A 16918-nucleotide genomic window follows, 5' to 3' on the forward strand; every position below is an offset into this window, starting at 1 on the left:
CCAATAAACTGTTGTATTTGAATACTTTCAGAGATGAAAAATTCTTTCACTTTTTATTAGCTATCTTCATCTCTGGTATGGCCTTTTTCAAAGTCACTGAAAACTTTTCTAACAAACATAACTAATTGTGATTTATCAGTCACCTCAACTGACTTATTAAGTTAAAGGGAAAAAAAGCTGCAGTCATGCAAGTTTTTAGTTGTGAAATTGTGTCAGCTGCCATGACTTCAACTCTTCCTTGCAATTGATCTAGCAGAATGTTAAAGGGAATTTATTGCACATATTTCTGTTTTGTTTTTAGAATGATCAATGAAGGATTTGACAGCTTCTACAAAGGCTTATTTATTCATGTCCCTATTCACTAATGATTTTTTCCTCTTTACTATTAGCTGAGGCATGCAATAGGAGGCCAAAAGGACTATGCTTTTCACTGCAGGCCTTTAAACATTATTTGCTGTGTATTAAGCAGCTTTTTTAATTTGTGCAATTTCTGTGTCCTGTTTTCCTAACAGAGACTTGGGGGGAAAGTCATAATTTATTTTAGCATGAAATTAACTTCTAGCGGGTCTCTCAACATTTCCTTTTCTTTGACTAAAGAAATGGAAGCTTTGTACAACAAACAGACACTTCCCATTCACATCAATAAGAAATGAATCGTGTTCTCTCATTCACAATGGAAATAAAATTTTTTGTTTATTTTTTGTTTGCCATCATCAAGGCAGAACAACTGGCATTGCAGGCTTACTTGCTCGACTAGTTTCAGGCCTGGCTCAACTTGAATCTGGACTTACTGAGCTTGTAGGCAGGTGTGGGGCTGCAATTTGTCTGCTGCCCTGAAGATGGTACTGTGACACTCCTTCAGGCTGATGGTGAATCATTGGGGTCCAATTTGTCCCTATATATGGGCTCCAGGCAGCCATCTTGTGGAGGCTGGCATCTCCTAGCACTTTTACCTCCTTCCTGCCCAGGCCAATTTTCAGCTTTCAGCGTTGTTGCATTTTTTACTGAATGAAACTGATTCATTCAGTCTTTTGTTGTGATTAGCTGTGATTGGACAAAGCTCATCACATGGTACATATGGGCTGTGATTGGCCCTGTCTGTACCTTGTGACCAATCAAAGCTAACAATACAATTGTATACAATGGATGGCATGACAGGAAGCCATCCATTGTGTACAATTGTCATGTGATCTGCTGTGATTGGTCACAGCGGTCACATGAGATTGGCAGCGGGCCTGTGTAGTGATCTGTCATTGACTGTGCCCCGCAGCTGCGTGAGCAGCACATTCTGATAGGATGTCATATGACGCCAACTCAGAAGGAGGAGTGTCCCGCCCGGCCTATAGCAGATTGATGGGTGGGAAGGTGTTAAATAGCAGTTTCTGCATCATTTGGAATGCCAGCAGTTACGGAGAGAGAAGGAGCAGTGTTACAGAGAGGTACCTGATGAAGAGGAAAAGAGTAGGTTTTCCCTTACAGGGTATCTCTTATCCCAGCATATTGGAACTCTATCAACATCAGTCAGATACACTGCAAGGACTTTGGGGATCTCAGGGCGATCCAGTAATCTAGACACCTCCCCCAAAGGCAGTGCTCCTGCTCATATTTTATTGCTTTTGAAAAAGCACCTTGCTGACAAAGGTTACCTTTTTGTTTGTAACAAGTGTGTAACAAGTGTGTAACCCACAATATACAGTATGTGATGTCAGTTCTGAAAACTACCCAATTTCAAAGGTCATTCCATTTCTACAATATAAAATAACATTTGAGTACCAATGTGTCTTGACTCCCCCAAATCTTTGGCTATGCTGGTTAGCCCCCATTCACAGGCTGAGCTCTGGCCCACCTGACTGGTCTGAGTTTTGGCCTGACTGTCTGGTTAGCTGGATTTAGTTCTGGCCTGGCTGACTGGTTTCATCTTTGGCCCGGCTGGCTTGATGGGCTGAGTTTTTGGTTTCTGGTTAACAGGCTGAAAGGAAAAAGCACAACAACACCCTGCCCTAGTCTTCTGTCTTCTCCTTGACATTGTTGTGCCTGTTGCTACAGTGGTGCAACATTTAAAGCTCAACCCCAGCAAAACGTTTTATTTTGTCTTGAACAGAGTGGTGAAGGATTAGATATCAGATTTTTATTGTCATCTGCCAACACTGAGAGATGACAAATAGTAATAAGGGAGGAAGTGATAAGAAACTCCAATAGGGACACAGAAGCAAACATATTTAGAAAAGTGGGGAAGGATTAGACAAATAAATCATTTTTCTTCACTTTCTGTCCCAGTTACAAATGCACCCTCATTTCCTGTACCGGTGTTAAAGGGACAGGAAGTGAAAGAAATTCATATCTGAGAGGTCACAGACAGATATGAAAACCTGCCAGTATGTTTAGCTCTTCCCCACACTATTCAAGACTAGAAAAAACATTTTGTATGGAGGTACAGTAGAATTTAAAGCTGAACTCCAGGATAAACAAATGTCTAAAAACAAGAGGCACGTATACTCTTACTTGAATCTTGGTGTGTTTTGTGTATTTCTTCTAGTAATGCAGTGCAAATATGTTGCCTCTCTACAGGAGCTTCCTGTAATAATGGCTGGTCCCTGCTGCACTGTCTTTCTGTAGGGTGATGGGTCTTGTATCCACCCCTTCTTGTAGTGGGTGAACCTGCTGGGTGTGTCCCACAGCTCAACTCTCTGCACAGGTTACGTACAGCACAGTGATTATGTAACTGCTAATTTTACAAGGTAATATTTGGGTTTGCAAATGCATTTGTTGAACACAAAGTGGATTTATATCCTTTGTGGCTTTTGAGGAATATATTTGAATTATTTTTTTTTGCCCTGAGTTCAACTTTAAGCTACTTGACTAGAACTAGAATTAAACTGCTGGCAAACATTTGATGGCTTCTGATCTGTTAAAACTTTTTCTCTGGCATCAGAATTAAAAGCAACCTAATAGGTTAGGTAATGGTGGCTTAGACCGTAAATTGTTATTGCAGTGTAGATTGTTTCAGTTGAAGTGTGTCGGAAACATTATCTTTTGTCCTGCCAAACAGGATTATGCAAAATCAGAGTGCTGGATTTACATGTACAGTAGCAGAATGAATAGAAGAGATTCTAAATATGATAAGTCTTATTATAATATGTAACTACACTAATTCTTTGTTAATACTTTCTACTGTTGCATATAATCACTGCACAAACTGGCCAGTAATAGCAGTGTGTCGTATTTTTGGCTGGGTACATGATGTAACAGCTTCTTACAGGTCACAGCGATGCATATACAATATATAGATCTGCAGTGTCATACACAACAAAGTGAGTTGCCAAATGACAGGCTGACAAAAAAAAGTGGACATTAAAGTGATATTAAAGGCAATATTAAAACAAAAAAAACACAACAACAAACATGTCATACTTACATGCTCTGTGCAGTGGTATCACAGAGGAGCCCCGATCCTCCTCCTCTAGGGTCCCCCGCTGGCACTCCTGACCCCTGCCTCCTGCAAGTGTCCCCAGAGCAATCAGCTTGTTATGAGGGCACCAGAGCAGGCTCACTCCCGAGCTGCTGCCCTGTATGTCCATTCACACACACAGCCGCGGCTCAGCCCTGCTGACATTTTCTCTCATTGGCTCACTGACTGTGATTGACAGCAGTGGGAGACACCTTTTATCCCCAACATGTTGAAAGGAGGAAAGGAATCTGCTACAAAGCATAATACCTGTGTTGCATAGTTACATAATTAGGTTGAAAAAGTCCACCTAGTTCATCCTATAAACAAAAATAGAATAAGTAAATAGAAAACTCCAAAGAACAAAGGTATATCGCTCAGGCAAACAATCCAGATCAATCCACAACAGGTGTAGACTCTGGCTAGACACCACACACGATGCAATATGAAGAAGGATCAGCCGCACATCGGAGGATAGATGAATATAATGTGTATTTATTGATCCATAGGACACACAACACACCAGGACCAGGAATACAGGACTTGTTAACGCGTTTCACACAATCTCATGCTTAACCATAACTGATTAAGCACGAGATCGTGTGAAACACACGATCACACGATCTCGTGCTTAATCCTAACTGATTAAGCACGAGATTGTGTGAAACGCAAAACCACGTCCTGTATGTATGTCCTGGTGTTTTGTGTGTCCTATGGATCAATAAATACATACTATATTCATCTATCCTCTGGTGTGTGGCTGATCCTTCTTCCTATTAAATAGAAAACTGCCATACAGAATTCTATACCCATAGTAGAACCAGAGGAAGGCAAATAAAAACCCCTATGAAGCATGGTCTATTAGCAAAGGATGCTGTTATAAAGTCTGGGGACGAAACATGCCAGGAAGTGACATCAGATGCTGACTCTGGAACTGGAAATGCTCATTATGCTATCTTGAGTATTGGAAACCTTCATCTCTTTATTTATGTGAGCAGTTTTATGGTAGATAAAGTGGTTTAATGGGGATTTCTGCAGCTTCTTTTATCCTTTTATGTCCTATGTATTATTCACCCACTGGGAGTCTGTGCAATAAGGGGACCAGAGGAGTGACATCTAAGAGGAGTATCAGATGCAATATCACCCAATGAGGAAAAACAAAACAGAGGGCGCACAGGCCTAGTGCATTACCATAAAAAATATTTAATAAAAAATAAAGTAGGTGTTGTACTCACAAACGACAATATAGTCAAGGCACATCATAAAGAACAGCTGGGTCAACACCGCGCTGAGTAACAGTCCGCAATAGGGAGTTTAGACATCCAAAAGGCTGACGCGTTTCGAGGACTTGCCTCTTCCTCAGAGCCACTGAGGAACAACACCTACTTTATTTTTTATTAAACATTTTTTATGGTAATGCACTAGGCCTGTGCGCCATCTGTTTTGTTTTTCCTCATTCAGTTTATTTGGATTTCCCCGGTCTGTTGAGGGCAGCAAGGTGTGCATGTTCCAGGACATTCTTAATGTGGTTGTAGCCTGCATCGAGTCCATCCCCAAGCGCAGGAGCATTTGTGTTTGCAATATCACCCAACCCTGTGCCTTAGGGTCTGCATTAGTAAGGAGTTGTGTGCATATGGGGGTGGTGCACGGTGGCATGTATTGATGGATTCACAACCTTTGCACTATATAGAGCACGGTTTATTGTGAGCACAATGTATTTAGTGTACAATAGTGTAGTGATACTACACTATTTAAGCTATTTCCTTTTTGAGTGATTCTGAGAAGAGGTGGATTCTGGGGAGGAGGACGTGGATTTGGGGTGACCCGATTAGCCTTCTAAAGTAGATGTTTGGTAAGAAGATAAGCAGGAGGGGTGAGAAGTCATGTATCAATGGTGATTTTCACACTCGATTGTCATACACACATGTGAGCACAATATAGTAATTTTTTAAATAGTAATTTCAAAATGACTGCACTATATGAGTGTTTTATTTTTTGTGAGCTGTATATGACATGAGATGAAGATTTTTGTGGAAGATGTGGAAACACTGAAGTGAAAGCACTATTGTAGAAACAGAGGACACAGAGACGGGGTGTCGTGAAGCTTTATTAGACTCATTTTGATACATGTGGGTCAGAAAATCTGGTATGAGTCTAGGGAAGGAGACTACTCACCTTTGACAGTTAACGTATTCCTGAGGTGCTGGACAGTTGGATTTTTATTATTTAACTTTGATACACAAGGGGAAGTTGGTGTTTTGTTCAGCTGGGGGTTGTATTTGGAGCACTTGAGCGCTGGTGGACATCTGAATTATTTTCTTGCTCAGTTGTCCTTGTTAAAGTGACACTAAAGCTAAAAACCTTTTTTTTGCCTTAATGCATTCCTTGCATTAAGGTAAAAAATGTTTTCTTTTTCTCTGCCGCCCCCCCTCCCTTCCATGTGTAAAGGGGAAGAGAGGGGAGAAGAGGTCCAGCGCTGGGCATTTCTGCATATCTTCTCTCCTCACACAGCACTCAAGCAGCAGTAGGAGCCAATGCAGTGAGGAGGAAGTGGTGGCGAGATTAAGTCCCGCTGTACAAGTCTGTGGAGAGCTGCTCCATAGACACACAGCTCGGGGGGGGGTGCGCACGTGTGCCTCCATAGCATACGTCTTACTATGGGGACACATGAAGAAGAGGTGGAGCCAAGATTACTGGCTGGGGACCTGAGAAGAGGAGGATCAGGGCCACTCTGTGCAATACCATTGCAAGGAGCAGGTAAGTATAACATTTTTGTTTTTTTTAATTAAAAAACATTTTTCATTTTAGTAATTTTAATAGTAACGTTAAGGTTTTTACCATAGCAAAAAAACTGAATAAATAAATTGTAGGGTACAACACATGAAGGAGGTAATGACAAAGCAATTGCTGCTGCAGACATAGAGGTATTCAAAAAAGATTTTTAACTTACAAGGAATGACAGGGATTTTAATTATCATTGGTGTGTCTCAATATAACCCTATCAGTGTCAGTATCGGATGCAGGGGCTGATGAGTTTTTATTTACGATGGTTCCATTTTTTCGGGAAAGGACTTCAGAGAAGTTCAAAGCAGGAGTTTTCCAAGAGTGGACTTTTGTTTGCTTAGTGGTGTTAAAAATTAAAATGATTTGTTTCGCTACTGAATGTGGAATTATCCAGAGGCCTTTTATAATTTTCAAGTTGACCACCGCTGCTATACGTCATGTGACAAGAAGAACAGATCTCCATCTGCTGGTTGCAAATGAATTTATCATGTGCAATTTTGCATGTTCACATGAATATCATTCAGTGTTTGGAAATATTTTAGTGAGGCCAAAGATAAACAAAATGTACTATGCAATGTATATAACATACTATGTCAGTTGTATAATGAGTTAGCTGAGGTGATTGCTTGCTTATGAGTTATGTAATATAGCTTGAGTTTTCTGCTTATTGTTTTACCTTAATTTTTTTGTAAGGTATTATATGCTGAAACCTGTAATGTCTAAAACATTAGTGGGAAAATGAATATTTGGAAACCTCAGAATTTGCAACCAAATCATTTTAGAGGCCAACCGACACCAAAGATGATGTAACACAGTAACCTCCTCCAGCAGGCCAAGCAGCACTGCTCCATTCCTTCATCTAAATTGAAACTCAAAATCTGTAATGTCTTAAAGCCTAGTTATGTGGATACTTTTTTTTGCTTAAAGGCTGATCCCCAAACTTAATTGCCCCAAACCCCTGATTCCCACACCCAGGTCAAGGCATTTCAATTAATAGTTTATGTGTTACCAATAGGGTATGCTCATGTCTTCTAAGAAGGTATTCCACAAGTGAGAAAAGTAAAGAGATGCACCAAAAAAATGTAACACGGGTTCACAAAAGCATTATTAGGCTACCAAAAAGGACTGTTTGAAGCATGATCAGCTCCTAGTCAGCAAAAAGTGTGCATGCAAAATGCTGCAACTATTTCTATATCTTCTATGTCAAGTTTGTCTGTCCATGACCAAGTGTTTAAAGAGGCATGTTTAGACAAAAAACTATAGGTAGTGTCACAAGAAGGCATGAGTATGATCCGTTCTGAACATAACAAACCTACATCATGTTCATATATGTCTACAACTGGTAAAACTTTTATCATATGTGCAGATTTGCCTTTTTACAGCACTGCATCTGCAAAATATGTAATGCCCTGCTCTGTTATGCCCTCCACAACTGGGGAGTCGTAATTTCATGCTAAGATGTGTTTTCCACATATGCAGAATCTGTAATTCCGTGGTCAGCTATGTCTTTGCCTTCAGTAAGTTCAGAATACTTTGATTCACCTTCAAATATGACTGCTACCTCTGCAGAAGTATTTTCAAATGTTATGATGCATCTTCTACATCCATGTCTAAGGCATTTGTGACCCTGGATCCTTAGCAATTGCCAGTTAAAGTAGTGCAGTGCCGAATAGCAAAAATTGGTCTGGTCATGAAGGGGGTAAAATCTTCCGGAGCTTACTGGGCAATAAAAGCCCTTATAAAGAAGAAAAGTGAGTGGTGGTGTCCTTAAATTCTCTATCACTTGAAGTTAGTTCTCACCAGGGGCGGACTGACAACTTATGGAGCCCCCGGGCAATAGGGGATCATGGGGCCCATGTGTCCTTTCCCAAACTCAAAAAAGCCTATGAAAAAGGTACCAGGGGCATCTCATGGGGCCCCCTACTGACTTCGGGCCCTCGGGCAGTGCCCGAGTTTCCAAATAGTCAGTCCGCCCCTGATTCTCACACCACCCAGTAGGTGTAGAATTTTTGGTGGTAGGACATTTTTTAAGAAACATCCCTGAGGATCGTAAGAGATCCAGTTAAAGTAATGCAGTGCAGAATAGCAAAAAATGGCCACAAAGTAGGTAATATTTTCTGAAGCTAAAGTGGTTAAAAAAGAAGCGTGGGAAAAGAAATAAGACTGCTGATCCCTCAGTTCTAAGGTCCACTCTGAGCACAGAGCTGTGACTGTCTTTGTGTGAATGGGCCCTCAGGGTATCTGGTGCTTTATAAAATGAAGGAGATATGCACAATACACACCTATGGGTATCTCAATCACATTCTTTTTTCCAGTCCACAGCAAGAAAGGTAATGCAGTTAATGTTTATGTAAAGCAACCCATGGATTAGTCTTTTTTTTTTTTTTTTCATTCAGCCAGTGGGTTTAATGAAAAATAAAATGTCCCGATTTCCCCATCCACACACTTGAGATGGATAGGGGAATCACTCCCACTGAGCTACTCTGTTCTGACAGCGGGGAGACTTCCCCGCCATCAGAATACAATGATCAGTGCTGTGGGCTATAGTCGGCAGCACTGACTGATCGTGAAAACCTGACAGAGTGGTTTACATCTACTGTCCCCATACATGGGTCGAATTTTGATCCATGTACTGTATAGCTGGCGTAACAAATGATAATGCAGTTAAGCTCCTAAAAAATCCAAAAGGTAGAGCAGGGCCACCATCTGCTGGCCCCAGTAAGTGTGCAGACCCAAGAACTCAAGTCTAGAGAGATCCCAACACAAAGTGTTTGGGAAACATTGAAAACTCCCCAACATCTAACAGAGATTGTATATCAGTTTTTTGTTCTTTCTCGTGACCTTTGGGGCATGCAATGTTCTTCAATATATTTTGTAAGAGTTTTTAACATGAGTATTGTTTAAATCAGTTAATTAAAGTATACCTAAAACAAAAACTTTTGTCATTTTAGACCGAGTAGAAAATGGTTAATACCCCATGTAAATTATTGTTTTGTGTTATTTGTTCCATTGAGGAGATTTCTATTAACTTCCAATTGTATAGACATAAGAGGAATTGAGAGGAAACCTCTTCAAAATTACACTCTGAGGGAGTGAATCTCTATATTAGGGACACAGACAGCAACAGAAACATGACAAAGGTTCTAACCCAGCATTCTATCCAAAACTAAAAAAATAAAAGATTTGGCTTTAGATACACTTGATATTATGCACAAATACGGTATGTCATTATGGGTTTGCAGTGCACCATGACCTTCCAAGAAAATATATTGCATATAATGTTTTACCAGCAACATGTCCCTGGAAATAATTGTAATGTATTGGAAGCATGGGACTACCGAAAGCAGTCTAACGCCTCATCAGCAGTCTGCTAAAAGAAGAATAGCTAGCAAGATATTATTTTTAGTGGCTGCACAGTGATGCTCTTTGGGCCGGGCTGACCTACAGCCTTCAGTGGGTTCCTGGACATTAGCAAGGCAGGGGAGTTGAAAGGGAGGAGTCTCAGATGTGTATTTTTATTTTGCATGGAACTGTTAGCTTATGCAGTTAAGAGAACTCGATACCTTGAGCTCTGCATGTGTTTACAGCACAGAGTGAAGTGCTGCTATTGCTATGAAGGTCTGGAAAGAAGTATACAGAGAGAGAGAAAGAGAGAGAATGTGACATAACGTTAATCCCTTGAGCAGGGCAGGCACAATCACAAAACAGAAAGAAAAGGCTTGAGAGAGAAGGCTGGTGTGTAAGCTCATTGCATGAAAGAAATCTCCACTGGAACTTTATAGGAGAAGTTTGAAAAGTTGGAAAGATAAACTTTACAGAAAAGTCAATCAGACATGGTCTGTAAGCTTATCCCTCCTTACTGAGGAGAGAGAACATTTTGAGAGACACTGCCATCTGAAGATAGGAAGGAAAAGTATTTGGGAAAAGAGTATGTGAAAACTTTGAAAAAAGAAGACTATAGAAAGCCAGGACTTGGGGGACTATGGATAAATCGTTGTGGATGAGACTACCTTGAGGATCGTTGTTTGCTCTCAGTCATGGAGCACGGGGAGGAGGTGATTGGGAGTTCCAATCTCATGATAGTTCCCAATGAGAAGAAGTATGAGCTCTGCCGCCAGAAAGACTGCTGTGAGCGGGTTGTGATCAACGTCTCGGGGTTGAGGTTTGAGACCCAGATAAGGACACTGAGCCGGTTTCCTGATACCTTGTTGGGAGACCCACGGCGAAGAATGCGTTTTTTTGATCCCTTGAGGAATGAGTACTTCTTTGATCGAAATCGCCCATGCTTTGACTCAATACTTTATTTTTACCAATCAGGAGGTCGACTGCGTCGGCCTGCCAATGTACCCCTAGATGTCTTTATGGAGGAGCTAATGTTTTACGAGCTTGGAGATGATGTGATCAGTAAATTTAGGGAAGATGAGGGCTTTCTGAAAGAAGAGGAGAGACTTCTTCCAGATTGTGAGTTCATGAAGCAAGTCTGGCTCCTGTTTGAACACCCAGACAGTTCATCTGCAGCCCGAATCATTGCCATTATTTCTGTTATGGTCATCCTCATCTCCATAGTCATTTTCTGCTTAGAAACACTACCTGAATTCCGGGATGAAAGGGATCTGTCTTTACCGGTAAGTGTTATGATTTTATTCTCTACCACTACATGCAGTTTTATTTATAAGTAATTTATAATCCATACTTATAACAAACCTTCCACTGAAAACTGGCTAACATTGGTATACTGGTTGTATAGACAAAACCTTTTCTGTTAACCAGCATTTCTCAATGTACAGTTGACCATTCAGTTGTGAAATTATGATTTACAAGTCTCAATTAGAAATCTTTAAAGCAATAATCTACCAACATTTTGGGTAGGAAGGAAAATGGTTATATGCAAATACATTCATTTTTAACAAGGCAATGTTGTTTTACTGTAACTATAGAGGGGGATTTTTTAGTTACCGGTACACCAATTCTGCATGTGGCGGTGACCACTGAGACATGGAAGTATGATTTACATGTCTCCACCCACAACACCTTAGCATGAACCTATGAGGGCAGAAATATGGGAGCTGTCATTGTAGACTTGACTTATAAAGATTTAGACTTCAGGGCTGTCATCCCGATTCTGAATTATTTAGAGAGTAACTGGCCTGGAACAAGAATGTAACCAGTGAAGTCACTCACTAGTTTATAAAGCAAGGGCAGTCTATCTAAAAATCAAGTCAGGAAAAGCAACCCCTGTGCTTCTATCCTCACAGGTTCTCTTTAAAGTAACTTCTCGGATACATAGGACAGTGTGATACTTACTGTTTTTTGTATATATTCAGCATTAAGAAAGCAATGTCATAATTTAAAATAAACTGTGAGAAAGAAGTAAAATATACTCACATTACACAGAGTATATACATTTTTTTGTTGGTGTGTGTGTGTGTGTGTGTGTGTGTGGGGGGGGGAGTAAATATGTGGACCTTACATTTTCATACAAACTCCACTTTAATCTTTATAGTTTCATCTTCAAATTCTGAAGGAGCTGGGAATATAAATGTAATAAGTAGATTCATTTTATGACTATTGTTGGTTTCTGAACAGGAGCAGGTTATAGGTTCACAGGATACATCAAGGTACATTGGAATGGCAGTCTGGAAAAACTGGAATTTGACTGGTACGTTTGTGGGCTGCTAAATTCTCTTATTGGCTGCACAGCACCAATTAGAACTATTAACGTAATTAAGAATTTATTCAAAGTGATTTTTTTGTAAGCCCTAAATACTACATTAAGTGGAGTAGTACACAAATATTTTAGCTCTATTGTCTTGTCAAAGTTTGGCCATGAGCAGAAATGTGGGCTAGCATGCTTTGATTGCTAGAGCATATGGATTTTCAGTCCAGACCTTCACTGATGTACCTCTCATTAGCAACATGCTATTGGAATCATAATATAAACTTCAGGTTCGTTGGTATAAAAAAAAATGTTTTGATAAAATATTAGATACACATATACAGTATAATGCTAAGGCTTAGTTTGGGGCAAAATAAAAGCACCAGAAACTGGTCCTGCATTGCTCGAGAGACTGCAGGGAGCTTTTAAAAGTATGCTAACAAGTCATTTTTGCAATATAGAGTAGAAAACAAAACAAGGGTGCTAAGTGGCTGTTGCGGCAATAAGGAGTTTTATTGTTGTCACACATTGCAAACATAACTGTAAGCCCTTTAGTTTATAACCATGTTCACACATAACTAGTTGCAGACTGGCAGTTAGCTATGCTAATGACAGTCTATCATCAAGCCACAAAAACAGTGGACCTTAGCAGTGAATTTATTAGATAAAGTAACATGTTTTCGATAAATCTATCAGTAACTGGATACATATTATCATGCAAAAATCTCTTGCTCTTGGCACAACCATGTTGAACTAATATTTGCAGTATCTAGAAATTCTAACTTTCATGCAGCTTTTAGTGTCAGAATAAAGATTTAAAGTATAATCAAAGGCAAAGCTTTTTTGCTTGGACAGAATTCTCTTGTTTGAGTTTTCACCGAGAAGATTCACCCTCTCTATTTCTTCTGGTGACCATTATCTGGTGACAAAAGTGATTTGAAATCCACAGTTTTACAACTGTCACCGAAACAGGAATAGAGAAAAGTTTTCCACTCAGAGACTTATCTAACTTATCTTATCTATCTTATCTCGTTGTCTTAGATTGGATTTCCTCCCAATTTGGAGAGATTTCCTTTCACCTTCTAATCAATCTAATGAAGAAAAATTTCCCCAATGTCACACCAACAGAAATTACCTGACAGGTGTCTAAGGGCCCATTTACAATTCTCAGTTTCTGCGTGTTAATGCATGTTGTGTCACATGTTAACATGTTTGCAGTCTCTTCATTTTTAATAGGATGCCAATGCACGGGAACAGGCCAAAAACAGATATAAAAAATGTTTCCGACACAGCGCACCGCAATGCACAATAGTGTATTGCTATGAATTGCAGTGTGGTGCAATGCACATGCGTTGAAGCAAGTGCGTTGGGGGGCCATTAAAAATGAATGTCACAGCAAGGTACTAAAATGTGCACATTACCACAATACATCCAATTGAAAAAGTTTGTTTTATTCCTTAAACATTTCCTACTTTATTTAAAACAGAACTCCATGATTTTTTTTTTCTCCCATGCAGTGGGGCTGTGCATGGGTTAACTACTCGTTTTGTGCAGGGGTGCACCAAAAGGCTATACTTACCCGATCCTTCTATCCTCCAGAAAACAGTGCTCCCCCATGTCCAGAGCTGGACTGTTCCTGCTATCCTCGCTTCCACACCCGGTCTATGAGCATGATGACATCAGTAACAGTCCATTCAAAAGACTGCTAGCGTGCAGGAGGGCAGGAATGGCAAGGACCCCTTGGAGGATCAGCGGATTAGGTAAGTATATCTCCATTCTCTTCACCCTTAGACAAAAGTGAGGCACAGCCCCACTGCATGGGGCTGTGTTTTTTTTGTTATTATACAGGATTTATATAGCACCAACAGTTTGCGCAGCACTTTACAATGTGAGGGCAAACAGTACAGTTACAATACAATTCAATACAGGAGGAATCAGATGGCCCTACTCCTTAGAGCTTACAATCTAAAAGGGGAGGGTTAAATGATACAAAAGGTAATAACTGTGGGGATGAGCTGATTGAGAAAATACATATACAGTTGTTAGGTGGAGGCAGGATAGGCTTCTCTGAAAGAAATGTTTTCAGGGATCGCCTAAAAGCGGACAGAGTAGGAGATAATCAGACAGATTGGGGTAGGGAATTCCATAGGATGAAAGAGGCTCGGGAAAAGTCCTTGAGGAGAGCATGGGAGGAGGTGGCAAGGGAACTAGAGAGCAGGAGGTCTTAGGAAGAACAAAGAAAGCGTTTTGTAAAACAGAAAGTGCGGCGCTATTAAAATGATATATATATATGAATGCCTGAGGTTCAACGTTAAAGACATAAATTAATATAATAAGACCATAAATTATAAAGTCCAGTAGTGGTATAAAATTGTGTATAAAATTTCTATAGTGCTCTTTACGAAGATGTAATTTGGAAGGTGACTCAGATATTCCCAATAAGGCATAATTTTGGTGTCGTGCAGGAAATGTTAAAATTGTGCACTCACCAGATGCGCAATTAATAAGCACAGTGATCAAAACCAGAGGTCCCCTCTGTCCTGGAAAGGTGCAGTTTGCAGTGGGTTGTCTTTCAGTCAGGAATGGGCAGTAGGATGACACCTCTAAAGGTCTTCCCAAGTTGTGGGCTGCAGTAGGTGTCAGCAATTAAATTACTCTTCTCTGGGCCTTAGGGATGGTCACCAATGGGTCCTGGGGAATTAGATGCTTGGTGTGGAGCAAAGAATAGTATCCATAGTGTAGTATGTCAAAATAGTGGATATTTTATTAATGGATCAAAATTATAAAATATAAAACTAGTAAACACACATTAAAATTCCAATACGCCTTTGCCAATAGGTAAATATCATGCAGATAGCGTACAGCGGAAACTGCTTTGATCACGTACAGCTGGGTAGTTGTGTGGCCACTGGACCTCCGTGATCCAGTGGCGTGACGTCACAGAGGTGTGTGGCTCCTCCGCCTAATTTATGGTCTTATTATATTAATTTGTGTGTTCAACGTTGAACCTCAAGCATTCATATACATTTTGCTGCTTCTATTCATTTTTTACCGCTCGCTGAATTGCACTATTATAAAGAAAGCGTTTTGGTTAGCATTTTGAGACTAGGTTAATAATGTAGCTGGGGGCCACGTTGTGGATGGCTTTGTAAGTTGTTGTAAGTATTTTGAATTTAATTTGTTGGGTGAAAGTGATTGGATGTGGGGCCGAAAGGAGAATTCAGAGTCCAGGATTACACCTAGTACCCTGGCATATGGGGACGGGGTTATGGTTGTGCCATTGATCTTGACAGAGAAGTCAGAGGAAGGGGCACGTGGGAGTGGAAATATTATGAGCTCAGTTTTGGATAGATTAAGTTTGAGGAAATTATTATTATTATTATACAGGATTTATATAGCACCAACAGTTTGCTCAGCGCTTTACAATATAATGGGAGACAATACAGCAACAATACAGTTCAATACAAGAGGGATAGGAGGGCCCTGCTCCTTGGAGCTTACAATCTAGGAGGGAGGGGCTAGTGGTTGAAAAGGTAGTAACTGTGGGGGATGGACTGGTTGGAAGAGTAGAAGATTCCATTATTAGCTGAGGGCAGGATAGGCTTCCTTGAAGAGATAGGTTTTCAGAGGTTGCCTAAAAGTGAGCAGAGTAGGGGATAGTCTGATAAATTGGGGTGGAGAGTTCTAGAGGATGGGGGAAGCTCTGGAAGAGTCCTGGAGACGAGCATGGGAGGAGGAGACAAGGGAGCTAGAGAGCAGGAGGTCTTGCAAGGAGCAGAGAGGATGGTTTGGATGATATTTGGAGACAAGATGGTTGATGTAATTTGGGGCAGAGTTATAAATGGCTTTATACGTTATTGTTAATGTTTTGAATTTTATCCGTTGGGCAATGGGAAGCGAGTGGAGGGATTGGCAGAGAGGGGTGGCAGATACAGAACGATTAGTAAGGTGGATAAGTCTGGCAGCAGCGTTCATGATAGACTAAAGAGGGGATAGCCTGCGACTCGGTAGGCCAATGAGGAGGGAGTTGCAATAGTCAAGGCGAGATATAACAAGGGAGTGAATAAGTTGCTTAGTGGTTTCCGAGGTTAGGAACGGGCATATCTTGGAGATGTTGCGGAAGTGAAGTCTACAAGATTTGGACAGTGATTGGATTTGGGGATGAAAAGACAGATGGGAGTCTAGGATTACACCTAGTACCCTGACATGAGGGGAGGGACTGATTATTGTGTTATTGATCTTGATGGAGAAGTCAGGGGAGGGGGCACGGGATGGTGGGAATACTAGGAGCTCAGTTTTGGAAAGATTGAGTTTGAGAAAGTGGAGTGACATCCATGCCCGATATGTCGCTTAGTAGGTTAGTAATGCGAGAGGAGACTGAAGGGTTGAGGTGAGGGGTAGAAAGATAGATTTGTGTGTCATTAGCATAGAGATGGTACTTAAAGCCATGGGAGTTTATCAAGTGACCAAGGGAGGAGATGTAGATGGAGAAGAGAAGGGGTCCAAGGACAGAACCTTGAGGGACCCCTACAGAAAGAGGGAGTGAAGAGGAGGAGGCAGCGTTATAGGTAACACTGATGAGCGCTGCGATAGGTAGGAGGAGAACCAGGAGAGAGTAGAGTCTCTGAGACCAAGAGAGTGGAGTTTTTTTAGGAGGAGGGGATGGTCAACCGTATCAAAAGCTGCAGAGAGGTCAAGTAGTAAGAGTACGAAGTAGTGGCCATTGGTTTTAGCTGTTAGTAGATCATTAGTGAGTTTTAGTAGGGCAGTTTCAGTGGAGTGTAGTGAGTGAAAGCCAGACTGTAAATTGTCAAGAAGGTTGTTGTTGGTGAGTTGGGAGCTCAGGTGATTGTAGACTAAGCGTTCTAGGAGTTTAGAGGTAAATGGCAGCAGGGAGATGGGTCTTAAGTTGAAGGAAATGGTGTGACATTTAGACTGATATGATGGTCAGTAAGCTAGTGATGCATGAGGAGACTGATGTTGTGAGCTGAGGGGTAGAGAGATAGATTTTGGTGTAGATTTGGATCATCATG

General features: G+C 40.8%; 1 protein-coding gene across 1 annotated transcript in view; it reads left to right on the plus strand.

Moving 5' to 3' along the window:
* Positions 1-9745: 9745 nt before the first annotated feature.
* KCNA7 (potassium voltage-gated channel subfamily A member 7) overlaps positions 9746-16918 on the plus strand; it is a 129580-nt gene continuing 122407 nt past the window's right edge. The window contains exon 1 of the mRNA XM_089681796.1: positions 9746-10854. Within this exon, the coding sequence (XP_089537922.1) occupies positions 10267-10854 (588 nt within the window). The 5' untranslated portion in view covers positions 9746-10266. The remainder of the gene's footprint in view (positions 10855-16918) is intronic.

The sequence above is a fragment of the Staurois parvus genome, unplaced genomic scaffold (genome assembly GCF_062004578.1).
Source record: "Staurois parvus isolate SC_StPar_1 unplaced genomic scaffold, SC_StPar_1.0 ptg000279l, whole genome shotgun sequence".
In the NCBI taxonomy this organism is placed as follows: domain Eukaryota; kingdom Metazoa; phylum Chordata; class Amphibia; order Anura; family Ranidae; genus Staurois; species Staurois parvus.